This window comes from Mus pahari, chromosome 14, assembly GCF_900095145.1.
Source record: "Mus pahari chromosome 14, PAHARI_EIJ_v1.1, whole genome shotgun sequence".
In the NCBI taxonomy this organism is placed as follows: domain Eukaryota; kingdom Metazoa; phylum Chordata; class Mammalia; order Rodentia; family Muridae; genus Mus; species Mus pahari.
The window spans coordinates 69,447,250-69,473,609 of NC_034603.1; the positions used below are offsets into that span (position 1 = coordinate 69,447,250).

At 51.3% G+C, this 26,360-nt stretch overlaps 1 protein-coding gene across 1 annotated transcript; it reads right to left on the minus strand.

Annotated features, from left to right (window-relative positions):
- Positions 1 to 26,360, minus strand: Mpp3 (membrane palmitoylated protein 3). The gene is made up of 19 exons (XM_021212548.1): positions 26,272 to 26,360; positions 25,146 to 25,270; positions 24,795 to 24,913; positions 24,489 to 24,566; positions 23,143 to 23,223; positions 22,763 to 22,900; positions 20,132 to 20,213; positions 18,294 to 18,379; positions 16,322 to 16,396; positions 13,532 to 13,728; positions 11,849 to 11,913; positions 10,323 to 10,343; positions 9,764 to 9,805; positions 8,594 to 8,758; positions 8,431 to 8,511; positions 5,844 to 5,937; positions 5,486 to 5,594; positions 2,719 to 2,841; positions 1 to 1,077 (listed from the first exon to the last, which is right to left on the minus strand). Exons 2-19 carry the CDS (start codon positions 25,168 to 25,170, stop codon positions 901 to 903), a joined length of 1,758 nt encoding a protein of 585 aa, XP_021068207.1. The 5' UTR covers positions 25,171 to 25,270; positions 26,272 to 26,360; the 3' UTR covers positions 1 to 900.

Here is a 26,360-nt window from a genome sequence, read left to right on the forward strand (position 1 = left end):
TTTTGAGTCTATATACTTTTGACAGGACTGATTTATTGTGGCTTAGACGGAGCTTTGACAGATGGGAGTCATCTGATTCCCCCACAACCCAGCACACCAGGGGCCCCAGTCTGAAAATAGAGACAGCCTGGAACCGAGGCAGTAAAGAGACAGCTGCTCGCAAAGGACAGATCCGTTCACACCAAGGACTCACTTTCAGGAGCATGGGGGGGGTCTTCAGAAAGGGGACAGGCAGCCTGACATTCCTCAAGAGTCCCCGAAGGCACTGCTGCATTATAGACTGGTCTAGTGAGCCATGTGGACCGTTAAGTGTGCCTCTGTCTTGCAGGAAGAAAACATGTACGCACGCCAAGTGAAAAGGCAGGGAACTAATTTCTCTACCACCAGGCAAGCACTAACCCCCTCCCCCCCAAAAAAAAAACCCAAAAAAACCAAAAACAACCCAAACACTTCAGTGCTGCAAGCCAGAAGAAGGTCTTCAGTTGCATGGAAGATCCTCTTGGGTAAAATAATGTCCAAAGAGACTGGGCCAGTGAAGTGTCATATTTATAAAGCTGAAACATCACGGTAAATCACTATACAAATTCACCACCACCACCCCCGAAAGACAGTGGCTACGTAGCTTTGGTACAAAGAATCAAGGCCAACTTGCCTGCGAGACTTTAACGAATGACACGCTATTCTGTGGCCTCTACACCTTCAGCTCCGCTCGTGAAGGGCTGCAGTGCAAAACGGCAGACAGAAATCCAACACCAAGCAAGGTTTCCCACTGATGCTCGGTGGCGATGGTTTGTGGGAAGTCCTGTTCCTCTCTGCACTTGAGAGTCCTTGACGGTACATGAGGGAAGCTGGACTCGAGGGTCTTCAAGGTCCCTCCAGACTGGGAGCTATGGGGTGAAGTTACCTCACCCAGCTGATGGGTACCCAGGAAGTGTCCTTGCTCAGCGTCTCTATGACAGCTCTGAGCTGGCTGCAGGCACCCTGCAGGTCCTGCCTCAGGAGCACAGCGTCTATCAGGTGCCCATAGTGCTGATCTATGAAGGCAGCAGAGGCGGCCATCTCTTGCTGCTGTTCATCCTGCAAAGAAAAGAGACAGTATGTGGTCTGGGGGATGCTCCCCTGTCAGAACCCGCCATTATTTAATGGCGGATGCCTGTGTCCCATGGATTCCCTTAACCGTGAACACAAGAGTAGAGTGTAGTAGCAGCATACCACACGGGAAGAAACCAATGGCGGTACACACAATCATTAACTCAAAATAGCCACCAAAGATCTATGAACCGAGAGCCATGGATTCAGGATGTCTGGTTATAACTGCGCGTCTATGTCAGCATTATATTCCTGGCCTGAAGTATTTCCAAAGGCATATGAAGCTGGAGGTGGTGGTGCATAGCAGTAATCCCAGCACTTGGGAGGCTAAGGAAGGAGGAATATGAGTTCCAGCAGAGCCTGGGCTACAAAGTGAATCCAGCCTGGGCTATGAGATGGAGATGTACTGATTAATGGTAAGGCCTCGGGATCAGTTGCTAACATCACAAAGAGGGGCTGAGAAGATGGTTCATTAAGTTAAAGTGTCTGCCGTGCAAGGATGCAGACCCAAGGTCAGATCCCCAGCAGCCACATTTAAGCTAGGTGGGTGTGCATTTACGGCTCCAGTATGGGGGCAGAGGGGTGTAGGACAGAAATAGGTGAACCTCAGGGGCGGGCTGGCCAGCAGTCTAGCCAAAATGACAAGATGGAGCTTCAGTGAGAGACCTTGCCTCAAAAATAAGTCGGAGAATCAATAGAGGAAAACACCTGACATCAACCCCTGGCCTATGCATGCAGGCAAGCACACACATACCCATGCATGTACCCACGCATGGACACTCCTGGTAGAAGACACCCACAACTAACCTCTGACTACCACCCTCACATGTGTGTACACACAAACACATACCCTGCATACACGGTCTGCAGATACACTCACACACACATGCATGTACAACACTTGGGTTTGACTCAGAAATCCAACCAACAGGCATGTCCTGTCCCACTCACATAGAGAGCCCCTGACAGCCTTCAGTTCCTGTACTGGATAGCTTTGTGTCAACTTGACACAGCTGGAGTTATCACAGAGAAAGGAGCTTNAGTTGGGGAAATGCCTCCATGAGATCCAGCTGTAAGGCATTTTCTCAATTAGTGATCAGGGGGGAGGTTCCCTTGTGGGTGGTGCCATCTCTGGGCTGGTAGTCTTGGGTTCTATAAGAGAGTGGACTGAGCAAGCCTGGGGAAGCAAGCCATTAAAGAACAGCCCTCCATGGCTTCTGCATCAGCTCCTGCTTTCTGACCTGCTTGAGTTCCAGTCCTGACATCCTTTGGTGATTAACAGCAGTATGGATATATAAGCCAAATAAACCCTTTCCTCCCCAACTTGCTTCTTGGTCATGATGTTTGTGCAGGAATAGAAACCCTGACTAAGACAGTTCCCTTTTGGGAAGGATAATAACATGAGGTTGTAGAGGGGGTTGAGTCCAAGCAAAGTCACCCTTCCTGGATCAGAAGGCCTGTTCCCATCCCCTGGAAAAGATGGCCGTGTGACCCTCTTTTCTAAGTCTTGTAAAAGGAAGGGAAAGATGGCCTCATGCAGAAGCTCTGGCCCCGCCCCTCTTCCTGGAAGCACCCAGAGTCAGCTAAGTGCAGCTCCTTCAAAGGAGAACCAATCAACTTTGAACTTACAAGTGAAGCTGCTACGTCCTCAGAGTCTGGGGACACCGGCGGCGTCTTCCTTCTCTCCTGAACTGCAGGCTTCACAAATATAACATAGGGCTTAAACTCAGGGGTCCTCAGGTGTCTTAGCGCCTAAAAAAATGTTCCAGGAAATGATGTGCATTTTGCAACCTGTTTATCACAACACACACATTCTGAAAGTTCAATACTCCTGGGCTCCCGCCCTCAATGACGTCAGTCCTGGTAGCATCAGTCCCCAGATGACAAACTTCCACTGGGCAAAACTAACTGAATTCTCTCATCCTTGACTTGGACACTGAACTCCTCTGAGGAGGAGGCTACTTGAAGAGAAAGGGAACGTCCCAGAGTCTCAGAGTCTCTCCTAGCTGGGACTCTCCCGTTCAATTAACCTTCAGCTTGGGCTCCTTTGTATCTATCTGCCCACAGCAGAGCCAAGGGCACTGAAGCTCAGCGTGCATGTATTTCAGTCGCCCTCCATCGATCTGCCTACACTGTGTGTGACTGGGCTGGTTCATAGGCTGCCTTCTGATAGTCAAAGAAGCGAAGGTTTGCAAAGTGAATGAAGCAATGACCCACGGGGTCACTGGAAACACATAGGTTTCCCTCTTTCCCACATGCAAATCACACAGCTAACAGAGTGTCTGCGCAGCGTAAAGGTCTCTGCTTGTAAACATTGCTATCCAATTTCTATGCAATATTTGCACACACACACACACACAAATCAATAAAATCACCTTTTTTTAAAAAAAAAAAAAAATCTTTGAGGGGGATAGGCATGGTGGCGCATGCCTTTAATCTTAGCCCTTGGGAGACAGCCAGATCTCTGAGTTCAAGGCCAATTTGGTCTACAACTTCCAAGGCAGCCAGGACTATACAAAAAAAAACCCTGTCTCAAAAATAGATAGATAAATAAATAAGAAAACAACTAACTAACTCTTGGAGGGGCTGGAGAGTTAACTCAGCATTTAAGAGCATTGGCTGCTCTTCCAGAGAACCCAGTTTTAATTTCCCAGCACCCACATGCTGGCTCACACTTGCCTCTAAGTTCAGTTCCAGGGGCTCCAATGCCCTCTTCAGACCTCCACAGTGCTGTATACAAGTAGTGCGCAAACACATAGGCCGGCAAAACACTCATACATATAAAAACAATAAAGCAAGGGTTGTTTTTTAAACTTTGAAATTTAGATTTTGATTGCTTTAAAAGATTTTTATTTTTATGTGGATATATGTTTTGCCTGTGCAAGCCTTGTGTCCTTGGAGGCCTGAGATGGTGTTGGATCCCCTCGAACTGGAGTTACAGATGGGTCTGTGAGCTACCATGTAGCAGTGGCAAGTAGACCTAGGTTCTCTGTAAAAGCATCAAGTGCTTTAGAAAAAAGCGATTTATTTTACTCTGTGTGTGTGTGTGTGTGTGTGTGTGTGTATACGTGTGACTATACACACTTGAACTTACACATAATTACAGGCACCTGAAGAGGCCAAAGCAGGGTGATGGATCCTCTGGAATTGGAATTAAAAGCAACTGTGAGCGACCCGGTGTGGAAGCAGGGAACTGAGTTCTGGCCTTCTGCAAGAGCAGTGTCTTAGCTGCTGGGCGAGCTCTCCAGCCCCTGAGCTCTCCAGCCCCTGGACTGTGACTTTCAACTATCAACCCTCAGGGAGTCCAAATTAGCGAGGCGTTCGCTTCTAGGCAAAATGTGCTTTTGGAAATAATGTTTCAAGCCGATTCAGGTCAAAGAAAGCTCACAGTTTATGCCCTAGTATCAAAGCTCTGCTCCTGTAGCAGGGGAAAAATATATATATATCCTGGTGTTGAGTTCAAAGCATGGGAATTTTTCTGAAAGACAAGGTTAAGAAGGTGACCAGACCCCTGAGGAGCCGGCAGAATGCCAGCCGTGGGGAGCTGGCACTAGCTTTCAAGCTCTGCCCAGGCCAAGCTGCTCCCCAACTCTTCCCTGCAAAGCGATCTCAAGATGCTGGTCTGTGGCCTCCCCCCACCCCCCAATATACTTGTTCCAGTTGTAGAGGCAGGAGACTGGCGAGAACAGAGAGCAGCAGCAACAGCCTTTTCTGGGTATACACACCATTAATTTTCTATCCTGTTACAATCAGCCAAATAGAGCCGCCAGAGACTTGTAAAAAATTGCACCAATGTGTGTGCTTGCATGTGGGTCTGTGCATATTTAAGTGCAGTGTCTACAGCGTCCAGCAGAGGGCGCCAAATCCCCTGGAACTGGAGTGGCAGGTGGTTGTGAGCCACTTGACATGGGTTCTAGGGACTGAACTCAGGTTCTCTGGAAAGTCAGCAAGCACTCTGAACCACTACACCACCTCCATAACCTAACACTCCACCCCCCACCCCACCCCCAGTTCTAGACATGTACCTACTTTGTAACCTAGACTGACCTCAAACCCACAATCAGCTTGCCTCGGCCTCCCAGTTCTGGGACTATATATGTCGCCATGCTTGGATTGCCAGTCTAGTATATGATCTGCCTCATGTAGGGGCTACTGCCCTGGATCTCAAAGGGTCTCCTGGGCTCTCTCAAATTAATCTTGTGCATGAGATTAGCAGGGCATGTTTGCAGTAATAAAGATTTCATCCAGTTCTCAGGGAAAGGGTCAAGCGTGCTTAATAACATCAGTGCTCAGAGCTAGAACATCCTTAGACCCACTTCATATTCTACAGAATGGGCACCCCACCCCCACCCCCAGGTTCCACAGACTCGCACGCCCAGATCATCCAGGAACTCACTTCGGGTTCGATATCCACCAAACACACTTTGTTTTTGGCCATAACAGCCTGAATGGCCTCCAGGCTGGTGCCGTAAAGATTCTCTTTATATTCACCATGTTCCAGGAACCTAAAACACCACCATAGAGGAACAAGTTCAGTTTCTGGGAAGTCCCAGCTTCACAAAGGTCAGAAAGGGGGACAACGCAATATGACCGCTCCCCCACTCCCTCTTCCCCTGTCCTTCCCAGAAGCTCACACGTGGCCCATGGGGTCAAGGATTGGAACAATACAGATACAAATATTGATATAACATTGGACAGTGACAGAGACACTCAGTTATCAGAGGGCCTGCTGGCCCATGAGGCAAGCAACTCACTTGTTGTGATGTATGTCGGCCTCAAACGCTTGCTTGGAGACAAAATGGTACTCCACCCCCTCTCTCTCGTGGCTCTTCCGGGGCCTGGTGGTGTCTTTTAAAGAAAGAAGGATTGTTGGGCCAAGAAGGGCAGCAAGCCTGTGCCCTTGCCACGTCTGTGCACAATTCAGAACTTCCATTCCTCGGGTGTCCCCAGCAAAAGAAGCCCCCTCCACCCCTTCTGAAGACAAGATCTCAAATAGCTCAGTCTGGCCTTGAACTCACTAAGTAGTTGAGCACAACCTTGACCTTCTGCTTCTCCTGCCTCTTCCTCCCAAGTGCTGGGGTTACAGGTGTGCCCCATCACGTTCTGTTGAAATGTGGGGCACTGAACCCAGGGCTTCAGGCACACTAGGCAAGCTCTCTACAAACTGAGCCTCGGCCCTAGACCCCAAAGAATCTGGGGAACCCAAGGCCCAGCCATGGTTTGCACCCCAAACCCCAGCCATTCAGGGCCAGGGACAATCTCATGGTTCTGTGTCAAGCACAGGCGTCTTGCTGCTCTGCTGGGCTGCCTTCTTGATGCTGGGGCTTTGAAATAATCACAGAAAGGTCTCTAGTGCCGCTTTTCTAGTTTGGATTTCCTCATCTGTGAGCAAATGGGCACAACTACATTAGACCCTGCTTTAAGCTGTACCTGTGTGTGTGCGCATGCATGCGTGCATGCACGCATGTGAATGCAGAGGCACGTCCATGCTTGCATAGTTGCATATGTGGAAGACAGAGGTCAACCTTACACATCATTCCCCAGGTGCTTTCCAGGGTCTCTCGCGTGGCCTGGAATTCACCGATTCTGCTGGCCTCTGAGTCCCAGGAGCACCAGGCTGTCTCTGCCTCCCCAGCACTAGAGCAAAGGTCATCTAACTTGCTCGAATTGTGTCACTGTGAGGCCGCCCCTAAGATACCCTGTTTCTATGTGGCACCCGGCCAATCCCCCAAAGAGTAGCTAAGAGCCTTTTCCGATATCACTGGCTTCAGACTTTTTTTTGTTTGTTTTTTTTGAGACAGGATTTCTCTGTATAGCCTTGGCTGTCCTGGAACTCACTTTGTAGACCAGGCTGGCCTTGAACTCAGAAATCCGCCTGCCTCTGCCTCCCGAGTGCTGGGATTAAAGGCGTGCACCACCACACCCGGCAGCTTCAGACTTTTATTTCCCCATTGATTTGATGTTAAACATCCTCATGAACCCACAAGAACCTCGTGATCTGTCCAACCTCCATTGCAGCTTGATCTCCTGGTTCACTGTCCACACTAAGGTACCCAGTCCTTAGCACAGCTACTGTGGGTCACACCTTTGACCCTTGGCACCTGTTGCTCCTGTATAGCAAACGCTTCCTTTCTTCTCTGCCTGGAAGACTTCTGTTTAGACCTCCACATAAAAGTCACTGCCTCTGGGAAGCCCTCCCTGACTTCTCCTTGCTGTGGGTCCCTGGAAACAGGCAGGCTTGAATTCTGAGTATAGGCCTCTCACTCACTGACAAAAGTGGGGGTGAGCAATTCCTGACACCCAAAGGCTGGGACCTCCAAAAGTCCTCAGAGCTGCTTCTGGAGTGGCCTCCACAGTCCCTCTACCTCCTGCAAGTCTCTTCAGACTAGGCTCTATGATCCTGATGGCCCTGGGCTAGGCTGTTGGCCCATGAAGATCCAGGAAGAGCAATGTGATGTAAGAAAGGCTTTGTCACTGTTCTTCCCCAGAACGTTCTGGAAAAGACCATTCCTGTCCCATAACATTCCCGCTATGTGGCCACCACCAGAGGGCCAGAGCATAAAGAAAGGCACACAGTGAGAGACAGGAAAGGATTGGGGTGTGTGGGGGGTGAACAGGGTAAGTGGCCATGTTGCTCTCCACTAAAGAATGACCTGGGGTCACCTGCCCGGGCTCCATCCTTTTCCCACTGTGTGATGCTAGGCTAGTTACTTACCGTCTCTGAGCCTTGGGGTCTTCCTACTCAGTATGGGATGGTAACAGTACCTCTTCTCTGGGGGACGTGTGGGGGCAGCCACGTTTCAACATATAAGAGCTTAGGACCTGGCTCAACCAGGACCCGCCCCTACTGGTCCTTGGCATCCCACCGCCTTGGGGATTAGAACCCCAAGAAGTGCGCCGAGCTACCTGGACAACCTAGCATCCAGCTACAGCAGTGCCTCCCATCTCAGCAGAGTACCTGACCATATCTCCCGTCACGAGCTCTGTGGCTGCTGAGATCTCTGTGCCTCCTCCTATCCAGCCTCGGTGTGCTCTGGACTCATCTCCCTCCCCAGCCAGACACGAGGCACGCGTTGATCTAGCCATCTCAGAGGGTCTCCGAGGGCCAGTGAGAATGATCTCTTCCCATCACTCCCAGGCTCCCAAATATGCATATAGCAGATAACGTCTGGTGGGCTCTCACACCCAAAGTACCAAAAAGGTCATGATGAGCATGAAGAATCCAGTCCCTGGGAAACACTCATAGGGGCATGGCACAGGCATGGACACGCGTGCAAGTGTACACACACACACACACACACACACACACACATACACACACACCCTCTCAAGCCCTCTTACGTGGAACAGCAACGCCAAACTGCTGGGGGTCCTCAGCCACCACCCTTTGCTTCAGCTCATGGAGGTGGGCTCCCAGGGACCCTGGAACAGAAGTCAGGTTGACTCAGTCCCTCTCGAACTCCTGAGGAGGCCAGATAACCTAGAAACTCAGGATGTCACCTACCAATGAGAACCACCAGGCGGGGCCGCTCCCCAGGCTGGTGTTGGTACCTGGCCACTTCCTCGTAGGTCAGCAGCACCTGAGACTCAGCTCCTGTAGGGACCTTGGTTTCCTGAGAGCCACCCAGCCTCTCCCTGCAGCCCAGCCTGAAGCTTCTCCGAAGACCAGCTGGAGGGGGTGGGGTGGGGTGTGGGAGGAGGCGAAAGGATAAGGTTGCTTTGGCCCTGGAGCCCCCCAATAAAGACCTTCTCCAGTTAGTTGGGCATGGAGGTAGAGCTGGGTACCTGGCTGCCCAGCCTCCTACCCTGGATGGCCAACTCAGGAAGGATACCGATGGAAAGAAAGAGCAGCCCCCACATCCAAAAACTGGGGTTCAAGGTTACTGTTTTCCTTGGCTGTGTGACTGACCTTGGGTTAAGTCTCTTCATTGCTCTGAGCCTCAATTTGCTTATCTGTAAAATGGGAGCTCAACCTACAAGTGGATGGTTCCAGGCTGGATCCCAGAACAGAGAAAATGCCCCTGAAGGACGTTACTGAGACAACTGGTAATGTTTTAGTAACTACATATAAGACAATAGACTTGTATGCAAAGGAAATGTCCAGGATTTGATTCCTATCCTGAAGTCGTGCCACAGGATGTCCTCGTCCTTAGGAAGTACAGACTGAGGCGTTGAGGCATAGAGGGACAGGATGTGTACATTAACGCTCATGTGACAGGCGGCAGAAAAAGAAGCGAGAAAGCATCGGTGTCCCCAAGTCTCTCGGGGACATCCAGGAGGTCTCTGATTCTGTGAGCTTGAAATCACATCGAAATAAACCCTGGGAGACATGTGCCTGTCACCTATGACGTTTAAGGGGGAAACAGAAGCCCTACCACTGGGGTTTTTTTTTTGGGGGGGGGGAGAGATCACACTGAATAAGCTCCGATTAAGATGGTGAAGATAAAATTAATGTCAACACAGCGCTCTGTGCCTCTCTCCAGCTCTGCAGCTGGGCGGGGCCTGGGCCTGAGTTGGATGCAGCCTTCTGCTGGCTGACTGTTCGCAAGGAGAGGAAGCCCCTCCCCTAAAGTTCTGCAGCCCTGAGAGACGGATTCCCGGGGCTTAGATCTCAGGTTCTGGAGCCCGAGCCCGTACATGGGCTGAGAGGGATGCCAGAGAGCCTGCTACTCACCCACGTAATGTCCTTTGAAGTACTCATCACAGTCACAGGTCTCTGGAAGCCAAAGAGAAGGGGGGGGGGGTGAGTCATACTGGGTACATCTCAAGCCCAAAGGGCCCCAGCCCCCTAGGTAGCCAGGCGAGCCCTCTGGGATGACCATCCGGGTAAGTTCTGGAGAATTCAATCTCTTGACTGTCACGGGATCAGAACTTCTGTTTTGCTCCATTCTCCAAGCATGGGTCCCATCAGCTTTTCCAGCCCTGGGTGGGGATGCTCGACCAGGACGCCCCCTCCCAGTCTTTCTGGGTTCCAGATTGGACACAGGAATAAGATGGAAGGCCTCAACCCTGAGCCCTGTCTTCCTGTTTCCTGACTCTTACCTAGCCCCAGGGGTTCCAGCATCTTCCCTTAAAGCCAGACACACGGGGGAGGGGCCCTACGGCTCTGAAGTCCACTCCCACCTCACACGTCTGAGCCAGGTGTGGGGAGGAAAACCAGCCCCCTCAGCCCCAGATGCTCCACAGAAAAAGGGGCATCACTCGTGTGCACGGGGGACAAACACCAGGCCTACCTTTGTCACAAGGCTGATCATCTGCAGTTTGCATAAAAGACAGATGGGACAGCGTTAGTGCAGGGAACCAGGAAACCCTGCGGCTGAGAGGCAGCTACAGCCTCAGCAGCCTGAGGAGATCTCCATCTGTCCCGTTCCCCTGCTCCCACAAGCCTACGATCTGAGCGGCAGTGCGTTATTAAACCCCCAGCCCTGCTCTAATTAGTCTTCCTGTGTGCGGCTCATTAGCAGCCAGAGAGAGCTAGTGCATGGTCAGTAGAAATGGCCTCCCGGCTGATTTACTCAGCAGCCTCCTCAGGTGAACAGCGGGCCTAGAAACAAGACCCGTGGCAATGGCCGACAGAGTGGAGGGAATAGTCCCACACTGTTCCTCCTTTCCTAGTGTTTAAGACCTTCTTGGAAAATGCAGGTGCCTGAGCAGGCCCCTCCCTCCGGTATGAGCCAGCAGCAACAGAGGGTCGGTGCTGGGAGAGACCCTCGACTCTAATCTGAGACCTACTCACAAGACCTCTAAAACCCAACATGGAAGCTCACGCTCGAGCCTCCATGTTCCCACATGGGGAATGAGGATGCCAGCCTATCCACATCACAGGGCTATGGTGACCCAAGGCAAGACAGAGGCTATGTCTCAGCATAGAGCACCTTGTGTGTGTGAGGCCCTGGGGCTGGTCCTGCTACTACCATGCAATAATTTTTTAAAAATTCCAAGAGAAGGCAGGGCAGCAGGCAAGCCTGTATTCAAGGCCAGGCCCTGTACAGAGAAGAATATCAGAGAAACGCTGGTCACCCAGCTAACTCTGTCCCAGCAAAGAACTCCTTGATATGCTTCAAACAGTACACGGGACGCCCTAGAAAGCGAGTTGTGTCGTTTCAAATTCAAGTCCAATGAGTGTCCCCTCCGTTGGAACCTCCCAAAGATGTCAGAGAGGTGCAAAGACCAACCTTTTGGCTGCCCTGAGCCACACTGGACAGAACTGTCCTGGACCATGGAGGGCTTTCCAGTTTGTGACCCAAGGTTTGGGGGGAGGTACATGTATTGGAATGACATTAAGACAAACTATTACCTACAAAGCTCATACTTGAGAACCACACAATGCGTTACCAAAAAGAACAAAAAAACAAAATCATAATGGTTTAAGGAGTTTTCCAATTTTATGTTGGGGGTGCATCATAGCTGTCTTAGGATGCATAAGGCCATGCACGGACACCCCTGATTCCCATTCCACATCAGCCAATTTTAACACTCAAGTTCAAAGTGTTCCTTGGGAAGCTAACAAAAGCGGAACATCTTCTAAACAGGACACCCACAGAGGTTTGCAGACCAGGTCGATGCGGCGTCACCATGCCCTCTACAAATCCCAGTGTTCCTCTCTTGGACAGCTCCCCTCCCATGCCGCCACCCCCATGCCTCTCCTCACCTTCTTCTTCTGGAGGTCTACAGGCTCAGTAGGGGCCTCTGATGCCCCTCCCACCACCAACTCAGCAGTGAGCTTCTTTTCCCCCACCCCCACCTGTCAGTTACTCACAGGGGGGCTTTTTGAAGTTCTGGGGGCTTGGTAAGGTGCCAGTGGTTCTCCGGTAGCTCAGTCGCCTGCAGGGACACAAACGGACATCATCCACCCACCGGGTCAGAGAAATGGCTGAAGAGAGCCATTCCATTCTAGAAACTTGGGGAAATCAAGGCCTGAATCCCACGGCTGGGCATGCGTGTGCACGCGTGTATACACACACACACACACACACACACACACGACATATAACACACGAGCCCAAACAATCCTAAGTACACAGCTTATGATCAAGTGCACATGCGTAATGAAATATTTCATAAGCACTAAGATTATAAATGAGGACTATGTAAATTTGGGAAATGCTAATGTCAAAGTCTCAAGTTAAAAAGTTTTTCTGTGTGTGCAACACACACACACACACACACAGAGAAAGCATAGGGGTACATACATTGTGTTCTTTGGGCACAGGCAAGACTTTAGGCAATACTCTCTTCCTAGTCTCCTTCTCCTGAATGCTTAACAATCTTTCTGTTATTTATAAGGTAGCATTGGTCCTATGACCACCAGCTCCACATCTGCAGACCTGGCCAGCTACAGCTTGAAAATATTTGGGAAAAGAAATAAACAAGTAAGCAACCTGTGCCTGTACCCAGTGTGTACTGACTCTCTTCTCCTCATTCCTACACAACAGTGTGCCAATCTGTCACACCGCACTTACACTGAGTGGGTGTCTTAGTTACTTTTTTTATCACTGTGGTAAGATGCTATGACCAAGGCCACTTATAGAAGAAAGAGTTTAATTTGGGGCTCACAAATCCAGAGGGTTAAAGTCTATGCCCATCATGAGGAGGAGCACTGAGGCAGGCAGGCAGGCAGGCAGACAGGCAGGCAGGCAGGGTGCCAGAGCGCTGCTAAGGGCTCATATCTCAATCCACAAGCATGAGGCAGAGAAAACTAACTTGGAAGGGTGTTGGCTTTTGAAACCTCATGGCCCACCCCCGGTGACACACCTCCTTCAAAAAGCCCATGCCTTCTAATCCTTTCCAGACAGTTCCACCAACTGCAGACCGAGCACTCAAATATATGAGCCTTTGGGGACCACTGGCAACCAAACTGCCACAACAGTGCATCCTAAATCATCCAGGGAAGAGTCATAGCAGCAAGAGGATGTGGGGATGGAGGAGTTATATGCAAATGCCACACCATGCTATGCAAGGCCCTTTAGCACCTACTGATTTTGGTATCTAGAAGGTTCTAGAAGCAATCCTAGAGTATACTATGGGACAACTGTATACATTAACTTAGTTCAAACGTGCAACTGGGGCCTGATGGGAGCCCCGGAAGGAGGCTGAAGCATAAAGACTGCAAATCAAAGATAACCTGGACTACAGAATGAGTTCAAGGCCAGCCTACGCAACTTAGTGAGACCCTGTCTCAAAAATAAAAAGTGAAACAGAGGGCTGGGAGCTGGGAGCTAGAGTGCCTGCTTAGCCAGGTTCTAGATTTAGAGTCTCCAATAGTGAAAACTAAGGTAAGTGACCACACATTTATTTGTCACCTGTCCATCTCACAATAGGGCCAGAACCCGCACACAGACACAGGAACAACTGTTATTTACCTCAGTGGGCTCCCCCACGACAGAGGTGGCAGAGACCCAGGACCACCGGCCACCCCACTGTAGTAGTACCCCAAGCCTACCTCTCCTGGAACTGCTTAGACGGGATAAGGCCGGCTCGAAGGTTGGTGTCGCCCACTCTCTTGGCCTGCCACCAGGTGGGGTCATCTTGGCTCACAACCTCCAGGACCTGCCTCCGCTGGAAGGGCAGGCCAGCCTCCTGGCAGGGGATGGCACGGTCCTCCCGAGGGTCATAGTGGAAGAGGGCACGCATGAAAACCTGAACGGCAAGGGCTGCAGTGAGGGGACCCTTCTATACAAGGGCATAGGCCTTGTATAGCCATTCAAGTGACAGCAGACATTCATAGTGAGAAAACACACCTGGTCCCGAGAGTAGAAAACATTTGTTTGTTTAGTGGTCTTCCTCGTCGGGGGGTTATTCAAGTCAGGAAATCCAGGGTAATGGATCAATGAGAGGCTGAAACATGACTCAGGGGTACAGTGTGCTCATCAACCATGTATGAGACCCTGGTTCCAGCCCCAGCCCCAACACCAAAACCAAACAAATGGGGCAAAGGCACATTGGACGCAAGCCTGACAACCATGTCTCCTCTCTAGAGAAGGTGGGGCAGGACACAGAGCTGTTTCCGTTCCCTGGATCTCTTGCCTCCTGGTGCTATCAACTGATTTCATGGATTCTAGTTCTAGACTACATAGGCCCATTATTTCAGTGGTAAATAAAAAGAGAGATCAAGGGTCAGCCACCTTCACACATAACCCGTGTGAGAGTCCCTCGTGTGCCCCAAACAAAAGATTAAGCTAGACTGCAGTAAGAACTTCCTGGGCCTCTGTGGTAGGGACAGGTACCCTCACCCAGATACAGACACTATAGTGCACTGGGTGGCTTCCCAGGTGGAGCAGTGGATCAAGAGGACTGGGCTAGGGGACAGGGTACCACACTCTCTTCCTGTATCAAGCCTACAGGATGCTGTGGGCCAATATCACTGATGCCCTGGGATTTAATCCAAGGGTGCTAGGAAGAAACAGTCATGGAGGGGTTGTTCCTTCACTGGCTGCAAAACAAGAGGCCAGGGAGTCCTTCACCAATAAAGCCCAGAGGCTGTCCTAGGCCTTCTTTCAAGCATTCAGCACAGGGTGGCAAGGCTGGGGTTGGCCCACTCCCTTCCACCCCAGTGAAAAGTACAAAACTCCCGTTTCCCTTTCTGCCTTATGCCCAAGACTTGAAGTCTTAAGCTTTTGGACTTGAAGTCCAAATTCACTTTGAAATGAACACCATCCTCGCTTATCCTCTGATTCTTTTTAAAAAATTAGTTCTTTTAGTTCATACCCATTGGTGTCTTTGCCTGCATGTATGTATATGCGAGAACATGAGCTACCAAATAGGTGCTGGGAATTGAACCAGGGTCCTCTGGAAGAGCAGTCAGTGCTGAACCATCTCTCCAGGTCCTCCTCTGTGATTCTTAATAATCTCCGACCTGGGCTTCCACAACAGCCTTGCTCTGTGCCTCCCTGCCCCTGGCTTCCACCCACTCCCCTTTCCTCCAGGAGCTACACCGAGAGCTTTCCGAAAACGTTCGTGGTTGGATCAATCCTTTCCCTGAGGCACAAACAGGAACACCCCTAGCCTCTCATCAAGGCAGGACAGATGGCTCAGCAGGCGAGGAGGGCGCTTGCTGCCACACCTGATGATCTGAGTTCAATCTCTGAAACCCACATTGTAAAAGGAGCAAACTGACCCTTGTAATTTCCCTTCTGACCTCTACGTGCGTACTGTGATGCATGACCCCAAACAGCCAATAAACAGGCCTTCTCACCACAATGCATGCGACTGTCTCAGGGGCTTTGGGGTGTCCTCCCATCCCAGGGGTGTACCCCTTTAATGCTGGCTGACTTCAATGGCTAAGCACCTGCAGGTCCTTTGCCTGAGGACCTACTTCCTGTGGCTGCCAAGTCAGCTGGGCTCTACTCTAGCAGCCAGGAACTACAAAAGAACAATGTTCCCCAGGCCTGGTAGGATGTAACATCTCCCCAGCTGTTCAGGATTAAGCACCAGGCACCCTCGGTGGGTGGTGACTTCTGGGTAGCATGCTGTAAGACTGCCTGCCCTTCCCCTCCCCTCCCTCCCCACGCAGCCTGGGGTCACTTCCCACCAAACCATCTTCAAACCCTCCCTCTTGCCAGCCAGGGACACCCAAACTTGACAATGACAGTGCTGAGCATGTCACAGCTGAACGCGCGTCCCCAGCAACACCCCTCCCACCTGACCCTCAAGCCCTACTGTCTCAGCTGCCCCCAAACGTGCTTCCCGCCACAGGCCTCCAAACCCCTGTCCAACAGATGCCTTGGCCTGACCTCTCTGCACCTCCAACCTGGCCTTCCCTCCAACCCTAAGCATCCAATCCAAAATGCCTTTGAGATGGCCCTGGCTCTATAGACTCTTCTGGATCACATGCCACCCAGCAGTGAACCCCTTGGCCGACAGCCTCCCTTCCCACAGTCAGCACCCTATGGCAGAGAGCTCAGCACAGAGAGGTCACCACCAAAGGTAGGCCCAGCAAACAGCCACACTACTGGCAGCTACTACACTAGTCCAGAATCCAGGTCAGCAGGCACCATATCTTCTCCATGCCCAGATTTTCTACTTCAACTACAGTAAGCTGGTATTTTGTTAGCACGCTGTGTAGAATCCTGTTTCCAAACAGCAGGGTACAATGAGTCACTGAGGACTATTAAAGTCCTTGGCTGGAGACAGGTGACAAGCTGTTCCGATGACTCTGGCCAAAGGCTGGCAAGGTTCAGAACACCCACCCTGCCCCAGCAGAGAAAGCTCCAAGGAGACCACCTCCCCATACCTTGCTCTCTTTGAAGCGGTCTTCCTCCTGGGTGGCAGGGATGATCTTCAGGGTGATGGAGCCCTGGGACTGGGCCTGAAGGGAGAGGGAACAGAGGCCCATGGCTTCCCAGCCCAGGTCTGTGAGTTTCAGTCTCGTCTCCTTTCTTCCAGGCCTAATAATGGACGGGTGTTCAGAATGAAAGGCAGACTGGCAGCTTCTACTCCTCCACCCTGGTGGAATTTGCTAGGAAGAAACTGAGTATTGCTGCTGGAGAGATGGCTCAGCAGTTCAGAGCCCTGACTGCTCTGCCAAAGGACCTGAGTTCAATTCCCAGCATCCACACGGCAGCTCTGTAAGTAGAGTTCTAGGGACCCAACACCTTCACACTGACATTCATATGGGCAAAACACCAATGCACATAAAATAAAAATAAATCATATCTGTGTATATGTGTGTGTGTGGAGAGAGAGAGAGAGAGAGAGAGAGAGAGAGAGAGAGAGAGAGAGAGATCATATACATATCAAGTATCAGCCTATGATAGTTAATATTGGCAAGGCTAGAGCAAGTAAGAAAATAAATACACTGCTTTTTCCTGGGACAGAGAAGAGGATGATCTTAGGCAGAACTCAAGACAGGCATAGCTTGAATTCAAGCTCCCCATAGCTCCAGACCTCAGGGGTCCTAAGACCCTCCTTCTTGATGTTCTCTGGGTTAATTTTTTTAAAAGATGTATTTATTTAATGTATACAGGTATACTGTAGCTGTCTTCAGACACACCAGAAGGGGGCATTGGACCCCGTTACAGATGTTATGAGCAACCATGTGGTTGCTAGGAATTGAATTCAGGACCTCTGGAAGAGTAGAGTGTTCTTAACCGCTGAGCCATCTCTCCAGCCCCCTTAAATTTTTTTTAATTTACCTTTTATGTCTATGAGAGTTTTGCCTGCATGTCTGTCTATACACCATCTCTATGTCTGGTGCCTGTGCAGGTCAGAAGAGGGTACCAGATCCTCTGGGACTGAAGTTAGACAGTTGTCAGCTGTCATGTGGGTGCTGGGAATTGAACCTGGATCCTCTAGGAGAAGAGCCAATGCTCTTAACCACTGAGCCATCTCCCCTGCCCCTCTATTTTAGTAACCTACTTAGTCCTGCCTGATTAGTACTTCCATCTTGGTCCCACTCCTCCAGAGGGCTCCAATCTTAGGCCACTCCCACCTTTCTAGGAGGTTCCCTTTCCTTCAGAGTCCTGAACCTCAGTATCAGAGCCCAGGAGGAAGAACAGGATTACCCTCCCAAGGACACAGATATTCACTCTAAATACGAGGGATTTGATGTCCACCACCAGGAACCCAGGGTCCTCACAAAGGGTCAGCTGCACCTGTATCCCCACCACCCGCCGCCGCCATGGGGGCGCTGAAGGACAGCCTGACTTATTAGAGTCGATCCTGTTTGCAACACTTCCACAACCATCAGAGGTTAGCAAAATCAGTGGAAGATACCCAAAGGATGAGCCTGTCACAGACGCAGAGGCACTCGCCACGATCGACAAATTGCCTCAACTGCCCCAGAACAGACTATCATGTGTTTTTGTTTTTATCCCCCCAATCTTTTCACTGTTATAAAGTACTTTACCCTTCTTCCATGCCAACAACAACCAGGCACAAGTTGAAAAGCCCTTTCTCTCCCTAAACTGCCTAGATGGAGCCTGAAAGTCAGCTGGGCTAGGATTAAACCCAAGGCTTGATAGGGTTCCCAGGCAAAAGAGCTGGGGTGAAGGAAGAGGAAGGGCATGCTAAAGAGGAGGGGAGGGGAGGGGAGGAGAGGAGAGGAGAGGAGAGGAGAGGAGATGGGGGGCAGGTAAACTGGAAACCATTTTTGCCTGCCCCATCCTCACATAAACTGGGGAGCAGAGGCAGGACTGCCCTGGCTCTGGGAGCCCCCTGCTCTGGGTCTCTGAAGCCCTCCCTCCCTGCAGGTACGCTCTACAGACCAGAATTTGGCTGATCTCGTCCGGACGCTTGTGCAGGACGGCAATCCCATTCACCTCTCGGAGCTCGTCGCCAACGTGGACCAGACCTAGGCGACATGGAGATGCAGGTCAGCTCAGCACTAGAACGGCCCTGACACTGGACTTGTGCCTCTGGGAAGTCATTGCAGGGCAGACACAGGTCTAAAGATGGGGAAGGCTGACACGCAGCATTGGATTCAAACCATTGTCTGGGAGGTCCCCGTGTATAGGGTACACCTGAGAGCCAGGCGCCTACCAGGTGCCTGAAGCAGACACAACAGAGCCTGCAAGCACACAGAGGGGCCTCTGCATAGAAAGCTGCGTTTCTTCTGCCACATCTCTGCTTGGTGTGCGTGTGCATGTGCGTACGCAGGTACACAGATATATGGGTACACGTGTGTGTATACTTGTGTGCACACCTCAGGCACCACCCACCTTGTTCTTTGAGATGGGGGCCTTCACTGGGATCTGGGACCACTGATCTAACACTTCCCTAGCACTGGGATTACACGCCTGTGTGAGCACACTTGGGTTTGTACATGGGTTTTGGAGATCAAACACAGGGCTTCGTGCTTAGGCGGCAATCACTTTACCAACTGAGCTATCCCCAGCCCCTATCTCTTTACTCTCCTGGTCTGGAGACACACTCCAAAAATGCCTTTCTTAAGTCTTAGTAAAGAACCTTAAAGGCATCAGTACATGTGTGTGTGTGTGTGTGTGTGTGTGTGTGTATACATGTATGTATGCATCTATCTACCCATCTATGTATCTATCTATCTATATATCTGTATTATCTATCATCTCATCTATGTTTGTTTGTTTCTATCTATCTTATCTATCTATCTATCCATCCATCCATCCATCCATCCACCCACCTACCCACCCACCCACCCATCCATCTATCAACTCAGGTGGCCTAGCTGACCTCAAACTCACTCTGTAGTAGAGGATGACCATGACCTTCTGATCCTCCGACCTCCACCTACTGAGTGCTGGGATTGAGGTGTACACCATCATGCCTGGCTCTGTGCAGTGCTGCAGATGGAACTCAGTGTTCTGTGCACTCTTGACAAGCGTCCTACCATCTTAGCTGTGCACCCGAGCTGCTATGCTATGTTGCTATGTTGCCCAGGCTGGTCTTAATCCCTTGCATGCCAGAAATCCTTAGCATCGCTTCTCCCAAGCAGCTGAGACTAGAGGCACAAGCGTCACCAGAGGCAGCACTACTTAGCCTCTGCTTTAATGACAAGTGTCCTGACATAATTTGGTCTTTCTTTGTTGCTCTGAGCAGGCACTGGGCCGGTGGCAGCACCATTAGCAGTGCAGATCTCTGAATCAGTCTCTCACATGTTACCGATAACGCTCATTAGTGTTTGGGAAGTAAGGTCTCGGTTCCCCAGACCTGGAGGGGAACATCCCCCTCCACTGAGAGGGCCGGCCCACCAGACCTCGACCTCCCATACACTGATGACAACTAACTTGTTCTCCACCCAGACTCCTGTCCACAGCAGTTTCACAAGGTGATGAGGTAACTGCTGGTGACAAGGATCAGTCCAGCCCAGCCTAGATCGCCAACTAAGCCCCTCTCCGAGCTTAAGGGTTACAATCTTCTGCCAAGTGTCTGAGCTCTTTTCTGATCACCCACGGGAACGCCAAGCCTATTAGGCTTCAATTAAATTCCAACTGACCTTGGGACCTTGAGAATCCCATCTACAAATCCCCAAAGGAAAGCAAATCCCACAAAGGTTACCCTAGAGCTGGGGACAGAGAGCCACCGTCTCAACCAGGCTGCCACCCATCATTCCACAGGCTCCACTCACCGCTCCGGTCTGCCGCACCCCCTCGCATGATCCTGGCCACCACGACAGCCCCCGAATGCTCATCCCGTCGGATGGTGGCACCCTGAATGAGAGACAAGAGCAGGCAGGCGCTAGCAAGGCATTCTCTATTCAACTTACAGTCTTCTTCGTTCCTCCCTCTGATACAGCGGAGGGTGAATCCATGGAGACCTTCCCAAGGATAAGAACACCGTAAGACTGGGGCTGGCGCAGGGGTAGGGGAAGATAAGCAAAGCTCTACACTTTACAGTTTACAAAGCACCATGCAATCATATTCTGCACAAGAGACCAGGCCTCCTGCGTTGGGTGTGGTGGCACACACGCACACACACGCACACACACACACACACACACACACACACACACACACACACACACCTCTGCAACCCAAGCATTTAGGAAGTAGAGAACAGAGAATTAAGAGTTCAAGGTCACCCTCAGCTACATAATGAGTTTGAAGCTAGCCTGAGCTATTTGAGACTCCATCTCAAAAAGAATAATAATTAGATACAGCTAGTGAGGTGGCTCAAGGGATAAAGGCATCGCCCACCACCGAGTCTGAGTTCAAATCCCCAGGAACCACACTGCTGAAGAGAATCAATTCCCACAAGTTGTCCTCTGGTCGCCATGCTTGTGCTGTGGCCACACACACACACAATAAATGCAATTAAAATGTTTATATAAATAAACAATACATGAAGGATTGGGTATTAGAGAAGCTAAACATCTTCAATGGTATCCTTATGGAAATGGGGGTGGGGGAGCTTTTGATGATGCTAAACCCAGTGTTTCCTATCTCATCGTACATCGCAGTCCTTGTCACTTGCAGAGACATTTAATAATGAGGACAGTATGTGCTAGCAAATTCTCAACCTGCCTCGAGCCAATCCCAGTGTTCCTAGGCCTTCTGTTACCGCCAACAGGAACCAATTATGCCCCCTCCAGAGCATCAGAACCAGGATTTGGCCCATGAAACACAAAGAGATGGTTTCACAGATTAAAAAAAAACAACAAAAAAAAAAACACTAATGAGCTCCCAATTTCCTGTACCAGGCATGTACCAGTCCCACGTCAGCACAGAAATGAGGAGGAAGGGGAGCCAAGCGCAGACACCCCAAGACGGATACCCAACTCAGCCACTGACTAGAAATCCTGTGGCCTCAGCTAGAGAGTCCCCTTGTGCTCTCTGAGCCTGGCTCCTCTAGGATGAGGAGGATCATGTAACTTGAAAGGTTGTTACAAGGGTCTCATAAAGGAAATGCATGTCCCATGTAAACAGTGAGTGTCCAGTGAATGTTTGTCACTTATTCCTGATGATTGTGCAAACATTTCACGTTTGTCATTACAGAGGTCATGTTGTCGTCGGCACAGAAGATACATTCTGCTAACTACAGAGGCTGCCCACTGCCCTCCCGAGGCCACTTGACTCCTGGCCTCCAAAGTCCCTACATCACTGTATATTACATACTCCTCTCTGGACCAATGCTACCCCTAACACTGTGAGTGCACGGGGGGGGGGGAGCGGAGGGGATCTCAGGCTGTACGCCAACTCCATGGCACAGGTGAGGAAGCAGAGGCACAGGGACATCTTCATCTGTTGGGAGACATGGCTCACCCATCACAGGGCAGCTGGGCACAGGGGCCAGAGAATGCCAGCTCTGAGGTTCTCCGAGGCAAGCACTAAATTCTCTGGACAGCCTCCACTTCTTTTCCATCTGAAAGCAGTGTGAAACCAGCGCTCATCTGTTAGCCTCTAGGAGAGCAGCTGTGCCTGTGCTGCCTCAGTACGCAGAGCTAGAGTGGCAAACTTTGTCTGTAAAGGAAGGAGTCTACATCGTAGGCTTCATGGTGGGACACTCAGTTCTTCGTGACAAAGGAATAAGCACCACGTTGCTTTTAAAAAACAACAACAGGGGGCTGGCGAGATGGCTCAGCAGTTAAGAGCACTGGCTGCTCTACTGAAGGTCCTGAGTTCAAATCCCAGCAACCACACGGTGGCTTACAACCATCTGTAATGAGATCTGATGCCCTCTTCTGGGGAGTCTGAAGGCAGTTACAGTGTACTAACATATAATAAAAAACAACAACAACAATAACCACAACAGGGGGCTGGAGAGATGGCTTAGCGGTTAAGAGCACTGACTGCTCTTGCAGATGGTCCTGAGTTCAATTCTGAGCAACCACATCATGGTGGCTCACAACCATCTGTGTAACAGGATCTGATTCCTCTTTTGGTGTGTCTGAAGACAGACACAGTGTACTCATATAATTATATATATATATATATATATATATATATATATATATATATATACATACATACATATATATATACACACACAACAACAACAACAAAATTTAGCTGTCGGCTACATTTAGCCCTTGGACAGAGTCTGTTAACTTTGATCATGGTCACCCTAAACAGCCACACAGGTTGTTTGCTGCACAAAATGGCTTAGCCATAACTGAGAGACACTGTTTCCACTCAGGAAAAGAGTGTTCTGGCAAAGTGGCTGTCGTTCACCGTGAACTAGGGAAAGGGTGCCTTCCGGGTATTCTGGGTTGGGAGTGAGGTGCAGAGGAATGTAGGTAGAAAGAAAGGCACATACATACCAGGGGCTCCTTATTCTTCACCAAGCGAACAATCTTCACCGATTCCTCTTCAAAATCCTCATCAATGTTATCGGGCAGAGGGGGCAGAACAGGATCAAAATTCTTCTGGGCAACTGTGTCGTGGACCATGAGCACAGCCTATCAGGAAAGCCGGAGGAAAGGGCTGGCTCTATGCCTTCCCAAAGTTAGAGATCCTCAGCTGGGCAGGGGTAGAGAGGGGCTCCTAGCTCCTGCCTGAGAAACGCCCCCCCCTCCCCGGGGCATCCTTCACACAGAAGTCTCTGGCCCTCCACCTCAGGACTCGGCCTCCAGCTCTCTCTCTCCACCCCCATCCCAGGAGACACAGCTGCGTGGGTGGGCAGGGACTGTGGCGTGACTACCCTGAGGTGGGGGGTGGACAGCAGCTGCAGCAGCTCCCGCTCATCGCTGTGCACGGAGGCAGCCTGCAGCTCCTCCATCACCTGTAAGAGAAGGAGACAGGAGGCTGGGGTGCCCCTTGCGGGAGCCTGCTGGAATCCCTGGGGAGGAAAGCCTTCTTCCCTGGGCCACGGACACAAGGATCCTCTCAGGAATGGCCGCAGCACCCAGAAACATCCAAGACTGGCGGATGCTCTGGGGGAATCAAACCAGGGACCAGAATGCACTCACAGATGCGCAGAGGGTATATTATACCTACTGCACTCTGAGGCTTTATATGGGTCTTCTCAACAAACCGATGCGGTGAGCACTTACTCTACTTTTGCTATTGAAGGATGAGGCCCAGAGAGATTATAAATCTTCCCCGGGATCACAAAGCTCACAGAGGAACAGCAAGAATTTAAACCCAGCCTCGTCTGGATGTACAGTCTGTGCCTCTGACTCTAGGCTACTCCACGGATGAAGAAATTGGGGCCGAGAGGTTGGGTGGACTTCTTTAAGGTCACACAGCTAGAGGCAAAATTGGCAGTGTAGGACTTGGGTGATGTAACCCTCTCCAAATGTCACACTAGAGGAAGGAGCAAGGAACAGGGTCTGCCCCAGACTTTACCACCCACCACCGGGCCATTCTCTCAGGGAAAGAGTCCAGCTAACTAGTCAGATATCAGGTGATCTGTATAGGAGTCAGTTTAAGTCAGCAACCAGGGCAGCTAAACCAAACCCCACAAGGACTCAGTCTGTGAGGAGTCAAGAAGCCAGAGCCAGTCAGCAGGGACATGCCATGAGTCCCCTGAATTCGGGACTTCGTGCCAGCCTCTCGAAGCCCAGACACAGGCACTATCTGACCTACAAATGTCACCATTTCTTGGAACAGGTGGGGAGCCGCTGATCGGATCCAAGGCTCTCATTTTACAGCTGAGGGAATAGGGTGGCTCCAGAACACAGGGTCAGCAGGAATCACTATGTCTCCTGGCCCAGGCTAAGGCTAACAAGGCCCTCCTTGATGCCAGAAGGTTCAGGAAAGACTAGAATGAGAGAGGACTGAACTACAGCTCAGCCATGCAACACCTGCCTAGCATGTACAAGGCTTCAGGTTTGATTCCAAGCAACACACACACACAGAGACACACACACACAGACACACACACTAAAGGGAGAGGAAGGGGGGAAGCAACCCCTCTCTCTTCATTCTCAGCCTCCCAACCTCTGATGTCCCCAGCTAGACAGTGGTTACAAGGTGAGTTAGAGCCTTTTCTGGGCTGCGGGTTATGCACCACCTTAAGTCAAAACATTAAAATCGGGGACTTACATCCTCAGCCAGGGCCATGGCACTGTGGAGGACTGGGGTCGGACTCTGCCTCTCATAATAGCGGAGTTTCTCGTGAATCTGCAAAGACACTTGATTTCTGCTTTTACCCTAAATACCACACACAGCACCCCGGGTTGCAGTGACACCTAGAGCCACAGGCTGGGCCCCCTCCATAGCAACATATTTGGAAAGCCCTGACTATTGGTTAAAAACCGTCCAGGGGCAGGGGAGTGGCTGGGATGGCACAGAAAGAGCCTCCCTTAGGAATGGGGGTGGGGGTGGGGAGGCTGAGCCGGCGGGGTTCACCTTCATTAAGTAACTGAGGCTCTTCTCACTGAGGACATCCCTCAGGAAGCCCATCTCCTCCCTGTGGTTGGAGTCAGGCCTGAGCTGAGAAGTCAGAAGTGCCAGGGTCTCATGCAAACCTGAGAAAGAAGCCAGAGAAACAAGGTCCGGTGATAGTGGGACTTCCTGTCCTGGAGACAGGCAACATTCCCATCCTGCCTCGACACCGTCCACCCTGCAGGCTCAGGTCTGCAGGGTGGGCCGGCAACAGATCCGTTCAGAGGCATCAGCACAGCACCGGTCCTGCTGATGGTTTGGTTTCCCCCAGTCCTGGGAGGCCCGGAAGCTGCAGGCCAGGTTGAGGACACTCACCCGAGTCTTCAGACAGTACTGGCATGCCTGTGCCCAGCAGGTCCCCAGCTGTCCCTACGGTTTGTGTGCGTGGGAGAGGATTCTCTCAGTAATGAACACACATCACCCGGATCTGCTTCTGACCTCTGTGAGGGCAGAAGAAACAAGATGGGGGGGGGGGGGAGAAACAGTCACTTTTGGGGGAGGAGATTGGGCAGGGCGCAAGATTTGTTGGGTGTCCCCAATACACTAAAGATGCTGCTCTTTCATGACTAGGCATAAAACCTTAAAGGATGAACACCAATGTACCCATTTTACTGATGAGGAAACAGACTGGGCATCCCTAAGTAACTTTTGAGCCAGAACAGGTACTCAGATCACTTCTTCCAGACTGACCTTGGCAGTGCTCAAAGTCCCCCTGCTTGGGCAGTATGCTCTCGACCACAGCTCTGTCCTCTCTACTGCTGGTACCTTCCAAGAGTCTCAATATCCCTTCAACAAGTACCTGGTTAAGGCCTGCAAGAGCTCCCACCGCCGACCCCACCTCCAGCCCCCAACCCAAAGAGAGTCTCCCGTCTTAAGACAGAGATGAAGAAGTGAGAGCGGAGTTTCTGTTCTACCGGAAGCAGGTACCCTATCTCAAGAGCTCCCCTCCCCAGATGCTCTGCAGCACGTGGACCTCAAAAAAGTCCTCCTTCAGAGAGGGACAAGGACTCATGATTCATTCATTCGACAGACATGGAGCCAGCCCGCTGCGTGGAGCACCAGTCACACCGAAGGCAGAAGAATGGTACCCGGCCCCCGCCCCCACGCCGGGCTCACCCCTCGGCGGCTTCCAGCTGCGCCCCCCGACTGCTCCCGACTTCCCCACACAAACACACACTCCCGGTTCCAGCCGGTTTCCCAGAGGAGCTGGGGGGACAAACCCCCGAGGTGGGGGGAGCTGGGATGCAGAGCGGCGGGAAGGAGCGGGGCGCACGGGATGCGCGGACGCCGAGCAGTGAAGGGGACCGCGGGCCGGGAACCGAGCCCCCGCCGGGGAGGGTGGGCCGCAAGGCAGTGGTGCACCCGAGGGGCGGGTCTCCACTCCCCCCCCCAACCTCCCGCCGCGCACCAGGTCCCTTGTGTGCCACGCGCTGCTTCTTACCTCGTCGCGCCAGGATCTGGGATCGGTGACCCGGAGCCGCGCGGGAGCCACCAGCCTCCGCCGCTACTGGCTCCGCCTCCGCCGGCCCC